Source organism: Kogia breviceps, chromosome 3 (assembly GCF_026419965.1).
Source record: "Kogia breviceps isolate mKogBre1 chromosome 3, mKogBre1 haplotype 1, whole genome shotgun sequence".
Taxonomy (NCBI): Eukaryota; Metazoa; Chordata; class Mammalia; order Artiodactyla; family Physeteridae; genus Kogia; species Kogia breviceps.
In genome coordinates this window covers 112,167,389-112,191,334 of record NC_081312.1, presented here as the reverse complement: position 1 = coordinate 112,191,334, position 23,946 = coordinate 112,167,389, and the positions used below count along the sequence as shown (strand labels likewise).

The window sequence follows — 23,946 nt, the reverse complement described above, 5'->3', positions numbered from 1 at the left end:
GCTTCCTAAGAAGAATCTGTAACCTGGCCCCCTTAGGAGGAGGTCACCCAGAGTCCCTTTTGCCCTTTGTTTGACACTGTTCCCTCATCCCCTCCCCTGGGCAGCCATCAGCTTCCTCATTGAAACCGGCACCCTGCTCCACTTCCCAGACACCAGCCATGGCCTGAGGAACCTCTACTTCCTCGACCCCATTTGGTTGTCTGAATGTCTGCAGAGGATCTTCAACATCAAGGGCTCCAGGTCGGTGGCCAAGAACGGGGTGATCAGGGCAGAGGACCTCAGGATGCTGCTGGTTGGGACCGGCTTCACAAAGCAGACGGAAGAGCAGTATTTCCAGTTCCTGGCCAAATTTGAGATAGCCCTGCCCGTCGCCAACGACAGGTGAGGCCACGGACTGGCCTGTGCCGGTTGCTCCCTAGAGGAAGGAATTAGGGCTGGGACCACTGGTGGCTTGAGCAAGATGTCCAAGGGTGGGCCATGATAATGACCTGCCTGCCTGGGCTGGGGCGGCAGGGGGTAGGCGTGGCCGGTTCCCCGGCTGGCTGCTCCTTCCTGTGCCTTGGATGTCTCTTTTCAGGGGGTTCAAAGAATTCCATTAATTGAAAAGGTGTAGGAAAACATGCAAGAATGGCAATGGCATTAAAGGTAACTTTGGGAAGTTCACGCTTTGGGAGGTTAATTGCTTGGTTATTTGATGAATAAAAATGGAGTAAGTGGGCTTCCCTGGTGGCACAGTGGTTGAGAGTCCGTCTGCCAATGCAGGGGACACGGGTTCGTGCCCCGGTCCAGGAAGATCCTACATGCCGTGGAGAGGCTGGGCCTGTGAGCCATGGCCGCTGAGCCTGCGCGTCCGGAGCCTGTGCTCTGCAACGGGAGAGGCCACAACAGTGAGAGGCCCGCGTACTGAAAAAAAAAAAAAAAAAAACAGGAGTAAGTAACAAAGATGTGTGTGCTAATTATACAGCCCAGCTTCAAAATGCAGGGAGGGCAGGGGCTGGAGGGGCATGTGGGTTACATCTAATGATGCTCTGACCTAAATCAGCTTGGTTCTCAGGGCCTTCTTGCCCTAATTTCAGTTTCAGCCATTTCCTGGGTCTGATGCTGATGTTGGCCCCGAGGCAGTAGCCAGGATGCCAAATCCACAGACCTTTTCCATTCATCTGTCATAGAACTTGTCACCACTCTGCCCCTCAACCCCAGAGCTCTGGGGGGATGCCCACAGGAGACTCCCAGGGAGTTGCCATGGACCCTGTGTGGCCAGCCCAGCAATTCCATCAGCATAGACTGGGTCTCCTGGGAGCCAGCCCTGGGCCATCTCTCTCTGAGATTTCCACTTGGTCTTATGACTATGGGATGGGGCCTCAGTCCTTCCTGTTCCAGCTTCATGAGGGCTAAGATTGAGTCCTAAAAAGAGAAACCCCGAAGAGGAATTCAAAACCCACATGATCCCTCACACCATGGCCCACGTGTGTCCTTGACTTTGGCCCATGTAAAAGCACACAGTGAAGTAGCCTGTGAGTTTACAACACTGCCAGAATCTGACAATTTTCTGGTTATTTTATCAACAGGTTAGAGGAATGAGGAGATATTAGCACTATGTAAAAGCAAGTCCCAACTTCCTTTCTTTTCTCATCCGTAAAATGGGAATAATACTATTATCTACTAGTATTATAGTCATTGTGAGGATTAAATTTGATAATACATGTAAATTATGAGAAGTGTCTCCTACACCTGTGAGCTTCAAGGACATCAAGGATTATCAGTACTGTTATTGTTTCCATCTTTGTGTTAAGTGCTCATAGCTAATGGTGTCTGGTTCCATTTAAAGTCAGGAGTGTCTAAGCATTTTCTATCTTAGCACGGGTATAATGGTTCCCTTGTGCCCCAGGGACAAGGAGTTCCAGCTCCTCGCACCATAAGGTTTTATATGGTCGAAGACACTATCAACAAAAACAAAGGCATTCGCTGCTCCTTTTAGAGCATGGTTTTCAACTGCAGCCCTGAAAGCCCTCAGTCCCTGAGAAAACCTTCAGGGCATTTCTGAACCTCCCTACACTTCTGAGTGTTTGTGTACCTTCCAGGTGGGGACTCGCTGGCTCTCAGCACTCAGGGAAGGCTCCTGCCTGACTGCTGAGACAACCTCAGGGACATAGTGTGAGCCGGCTCCGCAGTGCCCAAGTCTTCACAGACTTTCGTTCAACAGGCACATGAAGAACTCACCTCTTAATTCCCCAGGCTTTTCCCCTGGGACAGCCTTGCCCTACTAGTGATCACTCTTAAGGAGGTGCCAATGGTCTCCCAGGGCTCTGCTCCCCTTGAGCAGGGCTTCCATTGACAGTCAGTTTAAATCTCTTCACTTGCCATGCTGGCTTCTAAGTCTCATCTGCCTTCAAAAATATTGAGCACCTGCTCTGTGTGCTGCGTACTGGGGCACCTGGGTGCAAAGTGTGCTCCCTCCCCTTGCCCAGGGTACACCTGCCAGGTAGAAAGAAGCAGGAAGCTGCAGCACACAGGCAGTGTAGGGGGTCCCGTGAGATCCAAGCTGAGCATGATGTGGGTGGAAGAAGCAGGATAAATCACACTGGGCACTGACGAGGGCCTCCTGATTGGGGAGGTCAGAGAGATAAAGAAGGACTTCTCAGAACTTAAAGGACTAAATCAGGGCATCTTCTGGAGAGCACCTGGCTGTGGAGAGAGGCACTCTAGCTGGGGTAGTTTAGAAGGTACTTTCACCCAAGACCTGTAATGGCTGAAAAGGACCTAAAACTTCACCATCTGCCCCCTGTCCATCCTTCTCTAACCCTTTGAGGCCAGTATACTTTCTCTTCCCATGTCAGGGAAGCAGAATTGCAATGAGGTTAAGCTGTGTGCTGAAGACAGAGCCAGGATCAATCCCTGGGTGCTCTGCCCACCAGGCTGTCATTGAATTTTCCTTCTACAATATTTTTAGCGCTCCCTTTCAGAAAGTTCTAAAGACGTTTTGTAGGACCTAAACTGATGTATTTTTAAAGGATTAGGAGAGCTGAAGGCAAACCTTTAAGAAAAGGGCACATCCAAGGCTCTGCCCAAGGCCGCCTTAGCTCCAGGACACACAGAAGATGCTGGCTGTCAGGGAAATCTTAGAGGGACCTCCCCCATTTCAGCTGTTTCCAAATGATCACAGTCATGAATAGCTCACTGACACTGTGATTCAGCGCTTTTATGAGTAAGAGTACTCTCATAAAACATCACTCTTTTGCACAAACAGCCTCATTCGAACTTTTAAGGCAACTGTGTTGTTTCAACTGGTCAAGAACAATAAATAGCTTCTAAGGCCAAAAACAATATCTGACCCCAATATCTACATTGTCCTTAGAACTGTGCAGCTGTATTTGTTTTTCCTTCACCATCCAAAGTTAATTTTAAGTGACTCCCCATTCGCAATCCAGTTTACAAGAGAATTAACTATTTGCTGTGTCTGTTTATGACCACAGATGTTTCCACGTCTTCCCTTAGCCATATTCTAGTCTCTGTCTTAGAGACATCAATAAACAGATTCACTGTGCCTATCTTCATTTTCTCTTGGAGCATTTATTCGAAGCATATAAACCACCCCCTCTATCTAAAAATAAGATTCCAAGGCCCTGGGAGGAAGACACCGGGCAGCCTGAGCTGTTTCAGCAGAGCCTGCCCCAGGCCAGTCCGTCTGCTGGGGTCAGGGCCCTGCAGCAGAGCTCAGGCCCCTGGTTCACCATCCCCCTTTGGTGTGTTTCAGCTATCTCCTGCCACATCTCCTTCCATCCAAACCTGGCCTGGACACCCACGGCATGCGGCATCCCACGGCCAACACCATTCAGAGGGTGTTTAAGATGAGCTTCGTTCCAGTTGGCTTCTGGCAAAGGTTTATAGCACGAATGCTGATCAGCTTGGCCGAGATGGACCTTCAGGTAGTTGCATTTTCTGCATGGGGCAGTTTTTGCTTGCATGCGAGGCACCTGCAACTGTGCCCTGGTGGGAGGGAGGGAGGAAAGGAGGGAGGGAGATGCCGTTTGCTGGAGGAGCCTGGCTGAAGACCCTTCTTCTGCAGCAAATCTGCTGACTTAGGGCCCGGAGGCCAGTATAGCACGGCTGCCTAAGCCACAGGCCCACTTGAATCATTCTGTGAATACCAAATCAGTGCCTAGCTGGCTTGGACAGAATATCCCATTAGGAGCACGGGTTCTAATCTAGCCAACATCAGCATCCCCTGGAGGGCTTGTTAGAACACAGACAGTTAGGCCCCACTGGGTTCTGGCTCCCTGGCTATGGACTGGGACTCAAGAGTCTGCTTATCCAACCACTGCCCCAGGTGATGGTCAGGGACCACACCTGGAGAACCATGGTCTCAGAATCATGGCTTTACCATTCAGGCTGTGACTAGACTCCCCTGGGGAGCTCTAACAGACACAGACCAAACCCAGACACAGACCACTAAGTCAGAATCTGTGGGTGTGGCAGCCAGGGATCAGTATTTTTTAAAGCTCTCTAGGTGAATCCACTGTCCAGTCAAGCTTGAGAACCACTGGCATAGAACTTTAACTTGGTCTGGGAGCAGTGAAGACCTAACCCAAGGAGTTCTTTTCTGTGGGTTCACCTGGTGTTGTGTTGAAGGAAGTCCCGGCTGTCAGTCAACATTCATTTCATTCAAGACAATAATATGGAAATAGTGGTTGGCTAGAGTGGTGGTTCTCAAAGTGGGGTTCCTGGGCCAGCAGAATCAGCCTCACCTGGGAACTTGTTAGAAGTGCAAATTCTCGGGCCTGCCCCAGACCTGCTGCATCAGAGACTCCAGGATGGAGCCCAGGGCTCTGTTTTTCACAAGGCTTCCAGCGAATTCTAACTTACTTTACAGTGTGAGAACCCCTGACATAAGCCAGGACTGTTGAATAATTGACATTAAACTCAGTATGAGTTTGCTTTTGCCATGTTCTAATTATAAGGCCCTTATAGAATTAAACTTCTTATATTAAGTAAAGATATTCTTTGATCTTCCCATTTTACTGAAATGTTCAAAAGTAAATGGAAGAGCCTGAAAATGCTTTGCCATTTTCTCTCACAGCTCATGTTAGCAGGAGGGAGACTTGTTAGCAACATAGTTGGGTGCACTGACAGATGGAAGGAGTGGGCGCATGGGTCACTCTTCCCTCCCTTTGAACTCTTCCTCCTGCCACATTCTAAGTGGGAGGTCACCAAGCACCAGCATCGTGTGAGGCCTGAGCTTCCATGTGGGCTCAGTGGCTGGCGGGGTGTGGGCCCAGCTGAGGTGTGGAGGCAGGCGCCCTTCCTGACAGCATCCCTCACTCAGAATTAGGAAAGAAGTCCTGTTGAAATTCAGATGAGGAAAAGGAGTTCAGTCTCAGAAGTATCAAAGGCATGCAAATTCAAGCATTGATAAGATACCACTTGTCACCTATCAAATTAGCAGAGAGCTAACAGCCAGCTCCAGAATCAGGAAAGTTCACACACCATGGTCAGTGAATATACAACCTATTCACCTTGAAAGTGATTCCTCACTAGGCATCCAGAGCCTGAAAATGTTCAAACCCTTTGACCCAATGATGCTACTGCTATAAACCTGAACTATAGAAATCATTTGAAATCAGAGAAAGCTCTGTGGTTTTTCATGTTCATCTGGCTTATCTGAAAGAGCAAAAGATTGGAACCAACCTAAAAGTCCAAAGAAGAGAATGATTCAGCAAATTACTATACTTAATAAAATATTGAGCTTTAGAAAAATGAATTTTATGAGTTTTTAACAACATAGGAAAAGCAAAGTTTTTAAAAGTATACACAATTAGAAATTTAGAAATAAAAAATTACAAAATATGGCCTCAGCTGTTTTATAAACATACAGGTAGATAAGAAAAAAACCTGAAATAAAATATACCAAAATTTTCATGATCTATGTGTTAAATTGGTATTTTATTTTCTCTCTTATATTTTTCTGTATTTTCTATATTTTCTAAGGTAACTTTTTGCTTGTAAAATCAGGGAGGGAAAAGATTTGAAAAAGAAAATCCTGTTTTCAATCTTTTAGGGAAAATGTGTTCCCAGAGTATCCTGGAGACCTCCTCAGATAATGCAGCATTTCATTTGGCAGCAAGATGAGTGGTGCAGGAAGGAGGGTGTGGGAAGATGGACGGTGGTCCTTTATCACGATGGGGCCAGGACAGCCTCTTCACAGCTCTACCCAGGACCAGCGAGGAGCCCGGTCTACTTAAGCAGGGCCTTTTCTCTGTCTTTCAGCTTTTTGAAAACAAGAAGAATACTAAAAGCAGGCACAGGAAAGTCACCATTTACAGTTTTACAGGAAACCAGAGAAATCGCTGCAGCACATTCAGAGTGAAAAGAAATCAGACCATCTATTGGCAGGAAGGGCTCCTGGTCACTTTTGATGGGGGCTACCTCAGGTAGGAACATTTGGGAGCTCACCTGACTGAGTCACCATGGTCCTATAGAAACGGGCCCCAGGGCAGCCTCTGCCGGGAGACTGTCCACTTGATGTCCAGAGTTCTGTTCCTGAGGGCAGGTCATCGTGGAAGCTTGCTAGAAGTAGGAAACCCCCAGCAGATGTCCCAGAGCTTCCCCACCTTCTCTCTCCCCTTACAGAACAGGAAAGGCAAGGGAGGGTGTGGTGACACAGCCCAGCGCTGGAGGGAAGTGGGTGGCCACTGAGCTCAGGAGTGAGAGCATCTAGCACCCCCTAGTCACTTAGGTGGGACCTACAGGGGCCTTACAGCCATCCAGCACAACCCTCTTGTCCTAAGAGATGATGCCCCAGATGATGACACTGGTTCCCCAGCCTGTATCCCACAGTACCTACCTTAGCTCCTTTTTCCTTTTCTCTCTTTTTTTTTTTTTTTTGAAAGAGAGAGATAAAGTCAGCTTAACAGGTTAGTAACTGATTTTTAATCAGGTTTAGTTTAGTACATACAAGATTATTTCGTACTTACAATTATTTTTCAAAATATTTTTTTCAGCTCTGTGAGAAGAGAGGGGAAAAGGGGAAAGTAACTTTTTTGAGGGCCTGATTTGGGCCACTCTTGGTGCCTGGTGCTTTCATATAGATGTTCCCACTTAAAGCTCACAGTTGCCACTTGGCAGATGAGAAGCCTGTGGTTCAGATGGAAAAACCTTCCCCAGGGTCACACCTAAGGGTCAGATCCCAGCCTGAGCGCCCCTTCCTGCAAAGTCCTCATTGTGTCCGCTTCACCATTTGGGGGACAGCAGGGGGACAAGGCAGGGCCATGCACGTAAGTACACAAATGCAGGAGCCTCCTCTGACAGTCCTGCCTGAGCCCCTGCAGAGGGGGTGGTCCCTGGGGGTTGCACCCTCACCCTGAAGGCAAGGAGATTAAACCAGGGCCCTTCACAGCTGATAACAATGGACCTCTTTTTATTTCTGGGTTGCAGTGTGGAATCCTCAGATGTGAACTGGAAAAAGAAAAAAAGTGGAGGAATAAAAATCATCTGCCAATCGGAAATAAGGGACTTCTCGGCAATGGCTTTTATCACAGACCATGTCAACTCCTTGATCGATCAGTGGTTTCCTGGTAAGAAAATGTTTTTGAACCTGGTCTTGGCTCATGTTAATATTTCTTTATAAATCGGGATGGCGCTCCTTATTTGGAGAACAGAAATCCCACTGGAATTCAGCCCAAGGGGACCAGAGGGGTCCTAACAGACCTTTGGCAGAGTCTTGAGCCCTGGGGGAGTCCAGCTGTGGGCATGGGTGGAGGTGCTATGAGGAAGAAGTGGGCCCAGACCCACAGGTCCTGGGAGGGGATTTGGCCTCTGGCTGCCCACAGAGTGGGGGAAGAAGAATGCCCCCGGGTACTGTACATGGTCTAGGAAGACCCTGGATGTGAGCCTCACATGTTCTTGTTTACATGGTGAGGACAGGGCTGCTGAAATCCAGGGGGGAGCCCACAGCTGGAGATTCATCCCTTGTGCAGGGGTGGGAGGGAAGGTACCACACCTGCCAAGGGCCCCCATTTTCCTTCCCTGCCTACCCCAAACCCCCAAATCCCAGTGGTGATCAGCCACCCTCGTAGCCCTTTCCAGCCCCTTTGATCAGTTTCTTCATTGACAGTCCACCCAAAGAAAATACTTTTTGAAGTGAAACTCTTGAGGTCCTCTGTTTGTTTTGCTACTGAAGTGGAGACAAACCCACTGCGGGAAACCCTGCAGGGAGGATGCCATCCAGTCAAAACCAGGCAGCCTGTTCCCTGTGAGCCCTCAACTCCGGAAGCCTGGAGACCAAGAGAGCAGAGAGCGAGTTTGGGATCCTAGTGCCGCCTCTGGCCTGCTAGTCCAGTCCTCTGGCCTCCTGAGCTGGCTTCCTCACCCGTACACCATCCCTGTATCCTGGGAGAGCATCAAAAGAAATGCTTAAGAAACAGTGGCTGGGCATGCTCCAGATCATACTCTGGACACCCGGGTCTGGGCTCCTTTGGGTGTTGATGTGAAAGGTGACCTACAAGGAAAAAAAGCTTAGAAAGGAGCCTAAGGGAAGGTAGTTTAGTGTGTGGGTTGGGGCAATTGGGCTGTGATTGGCCATACAATGGGGGCCTCTAGGCCATTTGAACCCTACGGGCCCTTTGTGATCTCCCCACAACAGGTGCTGCTGGGGATTTGACTAGGGCCCATTAGACAGGAAGGACTGAGCTGAGGGCCTGAGACAGGGCTGCCTAGACACAGCACCACCAGCCAGCTGGCAGGATGTGTTACACACATGTGCCCAGAAAATTCTACACATCCACCCTGCACAAAGCAGGACATCAGCTCACCCTTCTGGCATCTCCACGGGACAACTTGGAGGGTGTTTCTTTGTACCTCCTTTCAGGGGTGTGCAGAAAAGCTGTGTCTCCTGCCGAGGGGAACACAAGTAAAATGACTAGATTTTGTCTATTATTATTTGTACTCATTTCTCCTCCTGCATTGCTCTTCTAGAAAAGATCATAGTAGTTGCAAGCCTTATGTTTCTAATTTTAAGAATGGCTCCTTACTGATTGTGCTTTGGTCATTGGAGTGTGGCATAGCTCAGACCCAGCCTGCAATGTCCTTCTGGTGTCCAGCTGTGCAGGAGGGATCCCCAAACTCTCAGCACCTCCTAGGCCAGCTACCTCTGGGTCTAGACCCCCTGGCAACTGTCCAGTGCATCCCTGGCCCTTCCCTGCAAGTGTCTTTTAGGATCGAGGATGGTGCTCCCCAAAAAGGAACACGAGTGAGGCAGTCATGTTTCAGCCACTCCCAGGGGTCCAGGCCAGGGCAGACAGACCCCCTTCTGTGAAAGGCTCACCCAGCCTGGGGTTGCAGATGCTGTTCAGGGACCCACCTGCAGCCGCCTTTGTGTGAGCTGACTCCTGCTGTGTCCCCATTTAGCCCTGACGGCCACGGAAAGCGATGGGACCCCACTGATGGAGCAGTATGTGCCCTGCCCAGTGTGCGAGACCTCCTGGGCTCAGCATGCTGACCCAAGTGAGAGATTGGAGGATGTGCAGTACTTTGACATGGAAGACTGCGTGTTGACAGCCATCGAGCAGGACTTCATCTCCTGCCCCAGACACCCCAACCTCCCCGTGCCTCTCCAGGAGCTGGTCCCTGAGCTGTTCATGACCGACTTCCCGGCCAGGTATGCCACAGCTCCGATGCACAGGACCCACTGCTTCCCACCCAACCCCAGGTGACTTTTAGGTTCCTGGCCTAGGCTGCCTGAAGGGAACCAGGCTGTCAGCTTTCTTTTTGAAGCCACACAGGCCCAGCCAATAGGCAGAGCACTTGGAAGTTGAAGTCATCCTGGGACCCCACACCATTTCTCCCTCACATTAGCTGGTACTCTTTTCCACTGAGCTGGCCCTCCTCTGTGATTCCTACTTTGCTGTTGGATCAAGGAATAGCAGACAAATATCCACTGGTGTCCAAAAAGGGGGCTGTCCCAGATGTACCACCTCATTTTCCTTTCTTGGCAAATGCTGACTCCTCACTGCTAACCTGTAGCTGAGCATTTAGATCCCCTAAATCTGTTCCTAGAGATGAGTCTACCTATATTAATCTAAGATAATAACTGAGGAGAGAATGCTGGAGAAAACAGAAAATGTTCTGTGGTCCCATCCTATAGGAAACAGTCACAGAATCCAAGTGCTTGGTAAAAGATGGAATCTTCTGTAGTCATGGAAACCAGAAGCCATGATTTGGTCTCCCTGGAGATAATTTGACATTGGTGGTTAGCAATGTTTTTGGAGTTGTGAAATCCTGTTGTTTTCTTATTCAAAGGATTTCTATTTGGTTTCTTTAAAGAAACCCTTGGGGGGTGGTGAGAATATTTGTGTTGTCATTTTTCCAAATTACTCTCCCACCCAAAGAAAATGGATGTGGAGTACTCTGAGATATTGCAGGATTGTGGTTCCAAAACATGCTTCTGGATGAGTCTATTAAATTAAGAAATCGCTTCCTACATTGGAAAAATTTCCCCATAGATCTTTTTAATATTCCCATTACCTCATTGGTAGAAATGACAATTAAATACCACTCTTCTTCAAAGTGACTTACCTTTATCTCTAGATCTTTAACATGAGGGTTGTCACGTCTTGGAGACCACATGCAGAGATTTATATATGTGCGAATCAGATTTCATGGTGGGGTGCCCAATTAGGCAGCTCCAAATTTTAGAATTTTCATTTATTTGCTGAACCTTGTTATGTTTTATGCCCCCACTGAATCTGGGCTACTGAGTCTACTGTATGGAATCTGGAAAGCAAAACCAGATTAGTTGTCCCTGTTGGTTTGGATCTAATTGCAGGCTATAGCATGGTTCTTAAACCAAGGTACTTGGCTGGGAGTTGAAATGCCCAAGAATCTGAACAGAATTCACAATCCAGCAGAGACTTTCTGGAAACTTTAGCTATGGCCCAACCATGGCCCCAAAGCATCACACTCCCTGACTGGGAGTTTAGGCAGGTGGGGGCAGGGGCAATCCAGCATCCACAGAGACTTGTCCTGTGTCCCCAAATTACAGGAGTCCTAACAGAAAGCCCCAAGGGATCTTCAGCATTGCCACTGTTCCCTGTCCTATGAGGCTTCCAAGCGCCCACACTTCCCAAGCAGGTGGTTTTGGAGTGGGCACTTGGAGAACAGCCCAGTTCATCTTCAGCTGCATCACCAAGGTCTACAATGGGTACAGTTGCATCTGCCAGGAGTGTGATGTGGTTGAGCTGTGCAGAGTCTGAGCAGCTGCAAAATCTGTTCCTGGAAGACATGGGCAACAACTGCATGGTTGGGGGGTGGGAGAGGGGCATTGGTCTGTTGGGCCAGGAGAGCTCCAGGGGAGGCACCCAGCAGAGGTAGCTGAAGAGGAACACCGGGGGGCCTCAGCAAAGCAGGCGGAAGCCCTGAAATGGGAGGGCATCCGGCTGCCTTGCCCTCCCTCCCTCCCTCTCCCTCTCCCTTTCTGCATCCCTCCCTCTTTCCCTCCCTTCCAGGAGTGACTTGCAATATTTCCAAAAGCCCAACAGAAGTCCCCTTTTTACTTAGGATTAGAACACATAGACAGGTGAGAAGATCTAAACTCCCTGCCTTCGGGTAAAATCCTAGCCATCAATTGTGGGGACACTGGCCATGCCGATCAGAAGTTCTGCATGGCCATTTATATAATTATTGGCTTAATAAAAAGAAATGAGGAAACAATTAACCTAGCAGTAAATAAATGCAGTTTGTCTGATGGTTACTAGCTCTCAAAGCATAGAAACTTTTGGAGGAAAATGTCCAAAGGAATTCTTTTTCTGTGTCTGCCACCTTCAGAGGCTTCACCCTATGCCACTCACCATCCACACCTCTGAGACCATTCCTGTTATGAGCCCATTTTATAGAGGAGACCAAGGCTTGTCAGGGATGAGTGACCTGCCCAGGGCTGGGGTTTATCCCAGATCTGTGTGACCTCCCAGTGGCTTTGAACCTTGACTCTCCTCAGTGGGAACTAATGGCCAAGCACATTCTTGCACCCGCCCAGCCCAGGACCCGCCTCCCACCTCAGCGGGCCTCTCCAGGTTAGAGGAGGCGGGTAGGGAGGTCTGTTCTAAGCTCCGCCCCCTCCAACATATTGTGTTTCCTGCAGGCTCTTCCTGGAGAACAGCAAGCTGGAGCACAGCGAGGATGAGAGCACTGTCCTGGGCCAAGGTGGGAGTGGCACCATCATTTACCGGGCCCGGTACCAAGGCCAGCCCGTGGCTGTGAAGCGATTCCAAATCAAGAAATTCAAGAACTTTGCTAATGCCCCTGAAGGTAAACAGGACCCTGCATCGTTTCTTTTCACACGTGTTTTCCCTTGGTCCAAACTTGCACCATCTTAGAGACCCCTGAGGCCACACAGGCAGGGGAGGAGGGTGAGCAAAGCCAATGTGGGCCCCAGGGGTAGCCCCGCTTTATGCCTGGCAAGATGTGGGCCAGACCTGAGGATCAGGCTGAGCAAGGCCTAGAAATTGCTTTTGGAGATTACTTTCTTGTCTGGACCTGAGCCCCCAAGAGCACGGGCCATCCTTACAATTTCCATCTGCTCCATGTCCAGCACAGGCCTGACACGTGGTGGGCACACAGTCAGACCTCAGGTGGACCTCTCACCCTGGGCCACTCCACCCAGCCACTGAAGGAAAGACAGTGGGCACTCCAGATGGATGAATTGGGAAGCCAGCATGGGTGGCTTCTCCCTTACCCCCTCCACCTGAAGGAGGGCATATCTTGCCTTGGCATGCTCAGGTCCACACATGATGTGCAGCTCAGAGATGTTCTAGAGCAACATGTCACCACTTAATGCTGCCCAGTTAGTGCAAGCGCTAGGAGGCTTCCTCCCTTCCAGCCGGCTGTATATTACATTTCTCACTGCCCCTGGCTTAGCATGGTTATCTTCATGATCACAAGAGGAATTTACACTCTTGGTAGAAAAATTAGAATCATAGAGCAATATAAAGAAACAGATCCGAAAGAAAGAGACATGGGGATTCCCTGGTGGTGCAGTGGTTGGGAATCCCCCTGACAATTCAGGGGGCATGGGTTTGAGCCCTGGTCCCGGAAGATCCCAGAAGCCGCAGAGCAACTAAACCACAACTACTGAGCCCACTTGCCTAGAGCCTGTGCTCTGCAACAAGAGAAGCCACCGCAATGAGAAGCCCGCACACCACAACGAAGAGTAGCCCCTGCTCACCACAGCTAGAGAAAGCCCGCACGCAGCAACGAAGACCCAGTGCAGCCAAAGATAAAATAAATAAAGTAAAGTAAATTTAAAAAAAAAGAAAGGAAGAAACAAAACCATAGTTACATGCAGAGAATGTAAATCTAAGAGACTTTATTGACAAACACCGTAGCCAATAAGAGTTTGATAAAGTTGTTAGATGTGAGCTCAGCATCAAATTTGGCAAAAATGACCCATTAGAAAATGCCTTCCATGGTAGCAATTAAACCATAAAGTATTGAGGAATAATTAATATTTATCATTCAATTTAGTTCTCATCTAAATTCCAGCAGCGTGTGTGTGTGTGTGTGTGTTAAATCTAACTGATTCTAAAATGCATGTGGAGACTTCCCTGGCAGTCCAGTGGTTAAGACTCCATGCTTCCACTGCAGGGTGCACAGGTTTGATCCCTGTTTGGGAAACTAAGATCCCTCATGCCATGCAGTGTAGCCAAATAAATACATAAAATTTTTAAAATAATGAGAATAAAATGCATGTGAAGTGACAAAAACCCAAGAACAGCCAAGAAAATCCCACAACGGAAGACAAAGGAGAGAGGCTTGCCCAGCAAACACCTGACTTATAAGTCTCCAGGCATTAAGGGAGTGTTCTCCTGGGGCATGGCTGGGCCTGTCAAGGGAACAGAGAGAGCCTGCATGTGTGTAGGAGGCGAGGCTGGCACGTGGCAGAGGTAGCATCAGGAGTCAGTGGGAAATGCTGACTGCTCGCTAAACTGGGGCAGACTTGGGTCAGACTTTGACCATAGTCAGAAATACATTCTTAATGGTCCGAAGACCCAATGTGAAAAACAAGACTTTTACACTTGAAACACAAGTTTGTCTGGCACACATAGATCTGGCACAGTTGATACATTTTAACTGCCAAGATTTTCTTCATGCTGTTTAATAAACTTCCATGTCCAATGATCCCTGATTTTAAAATCTGAACATAGGGGAGGGACAGATCAGGACACAAAAAGACAAGCAGGACCTGGTGGACACAGCTCGGTGACCTCGGGGCTGGCCACAGCCTGGTGGGTGACCAGTTGGTGGGAAAGGCCCCTCAGGGGGACTCAGGCAAATGCCTTCCATGAGGGATGCATTTCAAGGACATTGGAAGAAGGTTACAGCACAGCCCACCACTGCCCATAGACCTTTCTCCTCTAGCCTGAGATTATGTGTCACAGGCCCATGGCTACCCTATGGTTTTCTCTCTGGCTGACAAGAGGGTGGTAGTCCTTTCTGCTCTTCATGGTCCTGGCTCCTGGCAGGGAGTAAGGTGAGAGCAGCGACCAAGCCCCCAACATCCCTGCAGATGAGCAGTGGAACTTGGTTACATGCCAGACATGTTGCCTGAGCCAGACTCCGGGTGACACTCGGGAATGCAGGATTGGAATAAGATCCAATTGAGACCCTCAGGCAGCCAGCAGTGGGGTGGAGTGAGGGCTAAGAGCGTGGGTGACAAGAGTTGGGGAGTGTGCACCAAGGGGATAGGAATGCCGAGTGTGACAGGACAAGTGTAGACCTGAGGACGGGGCTTGATACCAGCCCGGATGCCTCAGGAATGCCTACATTTGGTGCTAAAATTGGGTGACGATATTGCAACCCCAGTTATGTTGAGTGACTTAAAATGTAAATCCTGGGGCTTCCCTGGTGGCGCAGTGGTTGAGAATCTGCCTGCCAATACAGGGGACACGGGTTCGTGCCCTGGTCCGGGAAGATCCCACGTGCCGCGGAGCGGCTGGGCCCGAGAGCCATGGCCGCTGAGCCTGCACGTCTGGAGCCTGTGCTCCGCAATGAGAGAGGCCACAACAGTGAGAGGCCCGTGTACCGCAATAAAAAAAATAAAAATAAAAATCCTGGCCCTGCCCAGCCCCTTGAGTCCCTGTGAGGCAGCTCTGAGTGTGACAGGGCCCCCACGCAGAGTCGCCCTGCACAGGCTCCCCAGGCAGTGGTGACAGCTGTCCTCTCCCTGCAGACACCATGCTGAGGCACCTTCGGTCCACAGACGCCATGAGGAACTTCTCGGAGTTCCGGCAGGAGGCCAGCATGCTGCACGCCCTGCAGCACCCCTGCATCGTGTCCCTCATCGGCATCAGTGTCCACCCGCTCTGCTTCGCCCTGGAGCTCGCCCCGCTTGGCAGCCTCAACACCGTGCTGTCCGAGAATGCCAAAGGTACCCACCATGCCCAGAATCTTCCACAGAGCACTGCCTGGGGCCCGCCCTGGCCCAGTCCAGCCCCTGGGAGGCCAAAGAGCCTGTGGTGGGCAGCTCAGGTCCTGGGGAGCCATCTGTGTCCAGGCACACCCACCTGTAACTCATGTGCCAGTCCCAGTGGATGATAAAAGAGCTTCTCCAGGACTAAGTGCTGGGCAGTGTTGGCAAGGCTGCAGGAGCCCACAGTTTGGAGTCAGACAGAGCCATGTTCTGAGTCCAGGCTGTCTGTCATAATCCAGGAAGTTGCTTAATTTACTCATCCATAAAAGGAGGATGATAATAGCCCCTGTTGGAGGGCAGTGAGAGCATCAAAAGAGGCAGCCCAGGGAGGCCCTATCAGCAGCAGCCTGGTGAGCCCAGTAGCCACATAAATCTCTCCTTTGCCCATAACTCACCACATCTGTCCACCATTGTTAAAAATCTGAGACCCTGGGGTCAGTTTTACCCTATATTATTTTTTAACAAAAGTTTTAAATATTTACCCTGAGAAATGGGTAACTAAATTCCAAAAAGCTGACAGAGGGAAAGAGGTAGATGTCTTTTAACTCAGCAAGAAGAAATGCAGTTAAAATCAATTATTCCTCCCACAGTGGAAGAGATTTTTTTTAATGGAGTTCTTATACCTGCAACTCACCCCTTGACATTATAGCAATCTTGGCCTGAGATGAACTCTAGGAATTTTGAATCCTTGCTCTTTTTAGTAAAAACACCAACAACTGAAGAAATGCAATTCATGCAATTCATGAGATGCCTTGAAGCAGTAACAAGTATTTCTAACCTAAATAATCTTAAGTCGGTCGTTCTCTGTCTCTTCTGGCATCCAGTCTGGAGAGCAATGAGAACGCATCAGTAGAATATAAAGTATTGGGGAGACAGAGGTAAGAAGAGAGTTGTTATGATGATAGTTTGATCATTTTTTCTTTGCAAAGATTCTTCCTTTATGCCCCTGGGACACATGCTCACCCAAAAAATAGCCTACCAGATAGCCTCCGGCCTGGCCTACCTGCACAAGAAAAACATCATCTTCTGTGACCTGAAATCAGACAACATCCTGGTCTGGTCTCTGGACGTCAAGGAGCACATCAACATCAAGCTGTCAGACTATGGCATATCCCGGCAGTCATTTCACGAGGGTGCCCTCGGCGTGGAGGGCACTCCTGGCTACCAGGCCCCAGAGATCAGGCCTCGCATCGTGTACGACGAAAAGGTACGAGCCCTGGCCCACTGCTGTCTCCTGGCCCAGGACTGCGTAGTCCTGGAGGCACCTGCAGCTTCTGGGCTCCACATGCCCCCAAGCACACATCTCTCCCTCTCCCGTAGTCAACCACAGGTACTGGCTTGAACCAGAAGGGCACAGAGGCCTGTATCTACCTAGTAATGTCACGGGTGACTTCTCCTTAGCTTCAGAACAGTGACCTAGCCTCAGAATACTCAAACCTCAGTTCAGGAACATAGTGAAGGCTATGCACAGTGGACAAAAAGTCCAAGACAGAGATGGGTCCGGATTTGTGTCCCAACTCTGCCATTTAAATGTGCAAAATGGAGACAGAGGACCAGCCTCACAGTGGCTTGTGAGGAACAGACAGCTAAGGATGGCAGAGGCTCCTGTTCAAATCAAAAGGCAGCATCACCAAAGCCAAGAGAAGAGAGTGAATTCTGGCAGGTTAAGCATGGCCTCCTAGGCGGCTGCATGGCCAGCCTTGGCTGAGATGAAGGCTAAATGCTTGCCTTCTTCCCTGAGCACTGTTTGGTAGATGCAAGCACACAGACAACTTAAAACCATCTTACAGTGCTCGCCTTGTATCTAGTGCCAGCCCTGGTTAATTAATCAGCCAGCAGTGAAACTCCCCTGGTCTGTAATTTCTCATTATTTGGTGATTTGCAGATGGGTCATTGACTAATTGCTTCAAGAATGACCCAAGCATATGTGGGTTAAATCAGCACCTGTAGCTATTAACCAAGATAGTAAAGGCAAACCAGAGTGACAAAAATAAGCTTCTTAGTAACAGGTGACAAGGCACCTCATAACTAAATTTATAAAAGAACCTTCACATTGAAAACTCTCAGGTCTATCTTAGCCATTCTCCTGCTAAACAGTTATTTCTTGACCCTCATGGAGACCTGTGTAACTCTCTCCTTTAGGCACATTTTCATGACATTTAGAAGAATCAAGATGCTGTGATCTGGGAGACTTTCCCCTCTTTATGATTTGCATGTACTCCCACTACCAAGCATGTTAAACCAAGAGTTTGCATTTTCCTGCCTTGTTTTTATACTTAAGGGAAAGGACCGTGGCATCCTTCGAGCCCTTAACCAGTGCCTGACAGCAAGTTCTCATTATGTGTTTAGTGGATGGATGGATGGATGGATGGATGGATGAGTGGATGGAAGGAAGGAAGTATGGGAGGATGAATGGGTAAATGGACAGAAGGACAGTCAGATGGATGCATATATGGGTACATAGGAAGATGGATAGATAAATGTGCAGAAGGACAGGTGATCAGGTGGGTGGCTGGCTGGATGGATGGATATAAAGAAGGGAGGGAGGAAGGAAGAAAAAAGGAAGAACTGGAAGATAGATGGATAAAGGGACAGAATGATGGTTGGTCAGATGGTTGGTGGGATGCTTGGACAGGTAGAAAGAGGTGGATGGATTGGTGAAATTGATGATTGTCTTCCTTTGGACAGGGCCCACGTTTTCCTTATCTAATGTGTCTCCCCACTCCCTCTCTCTCTCAAGGCCAGCTTGCAAGATATGCTGGGCCCAGGCAGGGGGTCTGACTTGGCTTGCCTCTCTGCCTAGGTAGACATGTTTTCCTATGGGATGGTGCTCTACGAGTTGCTGTCAGGACAGCGGCCTGCGCTGGGCCAGCACCAGCTTCAGATTGCCAAGAAGCTGTCCAAGGGCATCCGCCCAGTTCTGGGGCAGCTGGAGGAAGTGCAGTTCCATCGACTCCAGGCGCTTATGATGGAGTGCTGGGACACAAAGCCCGAGAAGGTACCTGGGGGCACAGAGCCTGGGGGCCTGGCAGCTCCTGCCAGCTGGTGGAGGCTATGGGTCTCCAGAGTGCACATGTATGGCTGCCTGCCCACCCTTCACTGAGGGTCTAGAACAAACGGGGCAACCCTTTTCTGCTCATCTCTTCTACAAAGAGATATGTATTGCTTCTAATACATCCAGTTCATTTTCTTTGAGTGGGTGTCACTCTTAGGAAAAATGAAGTTTCTTTTCCTCCCCAATTTTTGTGTTACATCATCATGTGAATAAAGCAAACCAACCTTTATAGCAATACAGCCCCCATGCAAGAGCAGAGAGAATGTATGTATCTCTTTTTAAAGTATGGGAATAAAGTTTGCTCATGAGGAGCAAGAGCCATATTATCATTTTGAAGCTAGTTGTTTTTGGAAGAGACCAATGGTTTCAAGGTTAAAACTCATTTATCAAATTAGATGATGCTAGTATAATGTATGGAGAGTAAAGGAGGTCTGAGAAAAATTATTTTCCAGATTTTGTGTCCCTGGGCATGGGGGTTGGAATATCAGAGTTTAGGCTAACCTGACCACCTGACTTTGAGTTGCCATGGATAATGGTGACCCAGACCCTGGAAGGGTTTGTTTCTGGTATCTGAAGTTGTTTTGGCCTCTTGTTTTGACTGGGTGCTGAATAAGCAAATTCCACTTCTTCCTTCCTGGTTCAAGACCTTTAGTTTCAAGGAAAGAATGGGCATCCATCTGGTTGTAAGTGACCCTTGCTCATGACCCTGCTGGCCTCTCTCCCTCAGCGACCACTGGCCCTGGCAGTGGTGAGCCAGATGAAGGACCCAACCTTTGCAACCTTCATGTACCAGCTGCCCTGCGGGAAGCAGACGGCCTTCTTCTCGTCCCAGGGCCAGGAGTACATGGTGGTGTTCTGGGATGGGAAAGAGGAGTCCAGGTAACGTCTGAGGCCTACCGTGCCCTGCTGGTATCAGAATATGGGGGGGTGACCATGGACTTGGGGAACAGTCATGGATGACCATGGTGACAGATGGTTAGTGGACAGTGGGTTGAAAGCCTGATGGAGTCTGCTTGAGAGACAAAACAGTCCACAGACATGCACATGTGGGTTTGTGGATAAGAGAAGCAGAGAAAATGTGATGTCTGCCAGGGACATGGGGGGCAGGAGTCAAAGGAGGGTTTTGTTTTAAGATGGGAGTTATTTGCAGCTTGATGGTAGAGGAAGTAAATGATGCTGGGGGTCAGGAAGAGAGGACGGTACTGGAGCGGAGTTGCTGAGTAGAGAGAAGGGAAGGGGTCCCAGGACCAAGCAAGGAGGATGCCCTTAAATAAGAATTCATGCCCCCCCAACCTTCCAGGTGCATCTCTTTTTCTTAGTGATGTGGCAGAAAGGACAGGGACATTGGGGAGGGGCTTTGCATATTCGAGGAGAATGGCAGGAGAATGACAGAGAGGCCAGGGACTTGGAAAGATAACATCAGAGACTTTGCAAAAAAGCACCATCCTGTGTGAGACCCTTCAGTCCTGGCCAGAGGTGTGACCTCTCCCACCTACCTAGAGTGACATCTTCAGAAGCAAGAGAGCATTTCATGACGCGAATAGTCTTCTAGGAAGCCTAGTGCAACATTTGCAGGTGCTCAAATCTGATAAGGTTTAGATAAAGCAAAGCTTAAGATACAATGAGATAAATGGAAGGGACTTTGCCATTTCCCTAAGTCACTATTGGTAAGGTTTTCATCAGGTTTTATGTCACTGGGATAAGACGTGCTCTAAGAAAAACAAAAATGCCCTAAAAAATAAAAATAAAAATATATGTAAAAAGTGTATACATATATGTCCATATATATGTAAAAAATACATATATATGTAGGTGGTATATACATATATACATATACACACAGTCAGTAATTATAATGTTGGTGGTAATGTTGCTATTTTGAGGCATTGCTTATAATTGTAGGGTAAAGTTAATGAGTAATTATGTTGGTGCCATGCATTGCAACTTGTGATACTCAGCATGCAAAATATAAGATAGGTTAAATGAAAATTCTGTAGTTCTGAATTTAAATTGGATGGATTTGTGAGTATTTTAGCTTTAAGAAAAATGAACTCATATTTCCTAGCTCTGCCCATTGAAAAGGCCTAGAAACAATGACCAAGCAAATACTAGTGAGCACCCCTAGGATGCAGATGGTGGTCTCTAAGTGCCAAGGCTTATTGGAGAAGTGACTGACTCCAGATTTGGGGCAGGAAGTGGACCTGAAACATCTGACACACTGGAAACAAGAATGCCAGCAGAGACTTGTGAGGGTGGATCAAAGGGACTCAGGAGCCAATCTGAATAGGTTCCCACTGGCCAAAGATAGGGCAACCAAGGATCAGTAAGAATAAATATCTGCAATGAATTGAGACACATCAAATTATTTAAATTCATTAGTTTCTGATGCTACTTAATAAAAAATAATAATTAAAAAAAAATTTTAACTTATAAAACTCCTCATTGATCATCATTGGAGGCTCCTAGCTCCTAGGGAACAAACTTATTATTTTGATAACTAGTCTATACAGAAAGAATCAAGGTTTTATTCTGCCTTTCCTATGTGAACTGTGCCCCATGGTAGCTAGCAAAAGAGATGATAGGAGGAAGTTTTTCTTTTTAGAGTAAATGAGGCTAATAAATGAAGAAGAAATGCTAGAATTAGAATGTCAGCATTTTGTAATTTCTATTGAAATAATGGATGTAGGCAGTTATCATTAATGATCACAAAAGGAGCGAGAACCAGACATTGTGAGCCTCTCAATAGAAATACACAACCCCAATGAGGAAGTATTCTTGCCTAAAAATTCAGATGGAATCTAATCAACACTCAAGATCGGGACAGGGGAATGAGGTAGATGAAACCCTGGGATACAGGAACTCCACAGGACACCTCCCAGTGTCTTCAGCACATGACCTGCTAGGGGAGAAAGAGAAAGAGGAAAGGAAAACCTATCAAAAGACTGAGACATAAAAATCAGTGGAAATGTAGGCTTTCTTTCACTGCTGATTCAAGCAAACTGAAAACAATGATGAGAGAGTTGGGGAAGTTTGAATACTGGATATTCATATTAAGGAATTATTTTCTCTTTTCTTAGGTGGGGTCATGCTTTGTGGTTATGTTTCTAATCATCTTTTTTTTTCTAATCATCTTTTAGAGATAAATACAGAAACATTATAGATAAAAGATGATTTGGGGGATTTGCTTCATAAGAATCTGGGGAGAGAAAAAAATGGATGGGGACAGAGATGAACTGACATGGCCATACAGTGATAATTACTGAAGCTGGGTGATGGGCCCATGTGCCGTGATAGGCACACTGTGAAAAAGAAGAAAGGAGGGAGGGATTGATAGGTGGGGCCTGAGCCCTCTGGTTTGAATGACAGCACATGGTTTTCAAACTCCTTTATGGGCACAGCATCCCGATCTCACAATGCTTTTGGTGGAATGTCACAATCTCAGAAGACCAGGAAATATAGGCATATTGCCTATCATGAAAATAAAGCCCTCTTACTATTAAAGAGTATAAATGTACACATAAAATAAATTGAAATGCTCACCAGTGTATATAAAAATAAACCCAATTTTCCCATCAATATTTATTTCCTCAACAGACTCTCTAAAATCTTTTAAACAAATAGAGAAAATTTTAAATTATTAATCTTTTTATTTCAGGGATTTTTACAAATCAGTGGAAAAAATACTAAAATCCAATAGTAAATAGGCAAGGAACATAAGTATCCTTTGAAAAAGGTAAACAGAGGACAATGAACATATTTTTTAACATTTGAACTTTCTGGTAATCAAAGAAATATAAATTCAATCTGCAAGATAACTTTTTTTTTCTTGCTCATCATGTTGGCAAACTTTTTTTTCAAAGATAATAATGGATGTTACTGAGGGTGGGTCATACCTTACTGGTGAGCATCTAAATTTGCACATCTGTCTGAAAGCCAGTTTGTCAGTATGCCTTAAATGGCTTCGAGATACTTATACCCTTTGACCCAGTAATTGCCAGTCTAGGAACCTTCCCAGGTTTGCAGGGATGTTGGGGTGCTCTGTGCTGCTTCTGGCATGGGCCCTGCTCCACCCTACCGCCCAGCAATACTTTCTTCACCTTCTCAGTCTTACAGACTCACCCAGGATATTGGAGACAAAACTGCTCAGAGCTGTAAAAGCTTATCTCCAGTGAGAAGGGGAAGCCTCTCTCTGTGACTTGGGAGGGTTTTAAAAGCTCACCCACAGCCTGAAGAAGGGGCAAGCTCACTGGAGGGTGAGGGGAAGAAATTATGGCCAGAAGCACAAAGGGCAGTGAGCCTGGGAAGTGAGAGTGGAGGGGGAAATGAGACCATCCTGAATTAAGGAAGGGAGTGGGTGAGAAGAAAGGGGGGACATGCAGAAAACAGGGTACACACAACAAAATTCTTGTTGGATGGAATAGGGGTGTGTTTTCCTTTAAGTTTCTCTATAGTTTTAATTTTTTCCAACTTAAATGTAAAGTTATTTGTAATATCCTAGTTTTATTTTTTCAATGCATAGAAAAGAGACTGGAGAAAAAGGGAGGAATATAACTTTGAAGAAAGTTTTTATTTGCTGATTTTTCACTCATCTCTTATCATCTGCGAATACACGTTATCAGTCAACAATGGCAAGGGTTTCCAAAATTTGATGGCAGAAAAATGTTACATTGAGAACTGCTCTTCACTCACTTGACTTATTCCCTTGGACTGGGGAAAAGATCTGTGTGGCCTGGGTGAATAACCGACCCCTGCCCCAGCTTCAGTCTTCCCTCCAGGCAGTGAGCATGTTGGATGCCTATCAAGAATGGTGGGGAGGGCTTCCCTGGTGGCGCAGTGGTTGAGAGTCCGCCTGCCGATGCAGGAGACACGGGTTCGTGCCCTGGTCCGGGGGGATCCCACGTGCCGCGGAGCGGCTAGGCCCGTGAGCCATGGCCGCTGGGCCTGCGCGTCCGGAGCCTGTGCTACGCAGCGGGAGAGGCCACAACAGTGAGAGGCCCGCATACCGCAAAAAAAAAAAAAAAAGAATGGTGGGGAGATGGCGATGCTGGGGAACATGGTGGGGCGGGTGAGTGAAGGGCCACTCTCATAAACAACAGCTTGTTAGTTCTCAGAGCACTTATGTTGGGGACCCGTTTTGAGATGCCCAGTCTACTCTGCAGTTCCCCCATCTGTCTCTGGTTGACCTGATGTACACTGCTGTGTGTGTGTGGCAGGGGTGCGGCGGGGGAGACATGGCCAATGGGAGGGCAAGGAGCGGCCTTAGTGCAGGTACAGCCCCCTGGTGTCCCTTCATGCTATGGGCAACTTTTTGAGCCCTCAAAGGTCACAGAAAGAGGAGGGTCTTTCTTCTGCTTGGGAATGGCCTTTCTCTGCCCAAATGTTCAAGCATTACCAGGCAGGCAGAACCAGGCTCTTCCCCAGCCATGAACAGTCC

General features: G+C 47.9%; 1 protein-coding gene and 1 long non-coding RNA gene across 11 annotated transcripts in view; one reads left to right on the top strand and one right to left on the bottom strand.

Annotated features, from left to right (window-relative positions):
- Positions 1-23,946, top strand: part of LRRK1 (leucine rich repeat kinase 1) — a 134,445-nt gene that overhangs the window by 84,540 nt on the left and 25,959 nt on the right. For all 10 annotated transcript variants that reach the window (XM_067029481.1, XM_067029479.1, XM_067029480.1 and 7 more), the window contains 10 exons: positions 105-381; positions 3,755-3,926; positions 6,265-6,428; positions 7,432-7,571; positions 9,403-9,652; positions 12,131-12,297; positions 15,218-15,415; positions 16,387-16,664; positions 18,261-18,455; positions 19,240-19,391. In XM_067029481.1, coding sequence (XP_066885582.1) covers positions 105-381; positions 3,755-3,926; positions 6,265-6,428; positions 7,432-7,571; positions 9,403-9,652; positions 12,131-12,297; positions 15,218-15,415; positions 16,387-16,664; positions 18,261-18,455; positions 19,240-19,391 — 1,993 coding nt within the window. The remainder of the gene's footprint in view (positions 1-104; positions 382-3,754; positions 3,927-6,264; positions 6,429-7,431; positions 7,572-9,402; positions 9,653-12,130; positions 12,298-15,217; positions 15,416-16,386; positions 16,665-18,260; positions 18,456-19,239; positions 19,392-23,946) is intronic.
- On the bottom strand, positions 282-6,680 carry LOC136793829 (uncharacterized). Its single transcript, XR_010839756.1, has 2 exons — positions 6,451-6,680; positions 282-903 (listed from the first exon to the last, which is right to left on the bottom strand). It is a non-coding gene; the product is annotated as an uncharacterized lncRNA (long non-coding RNA).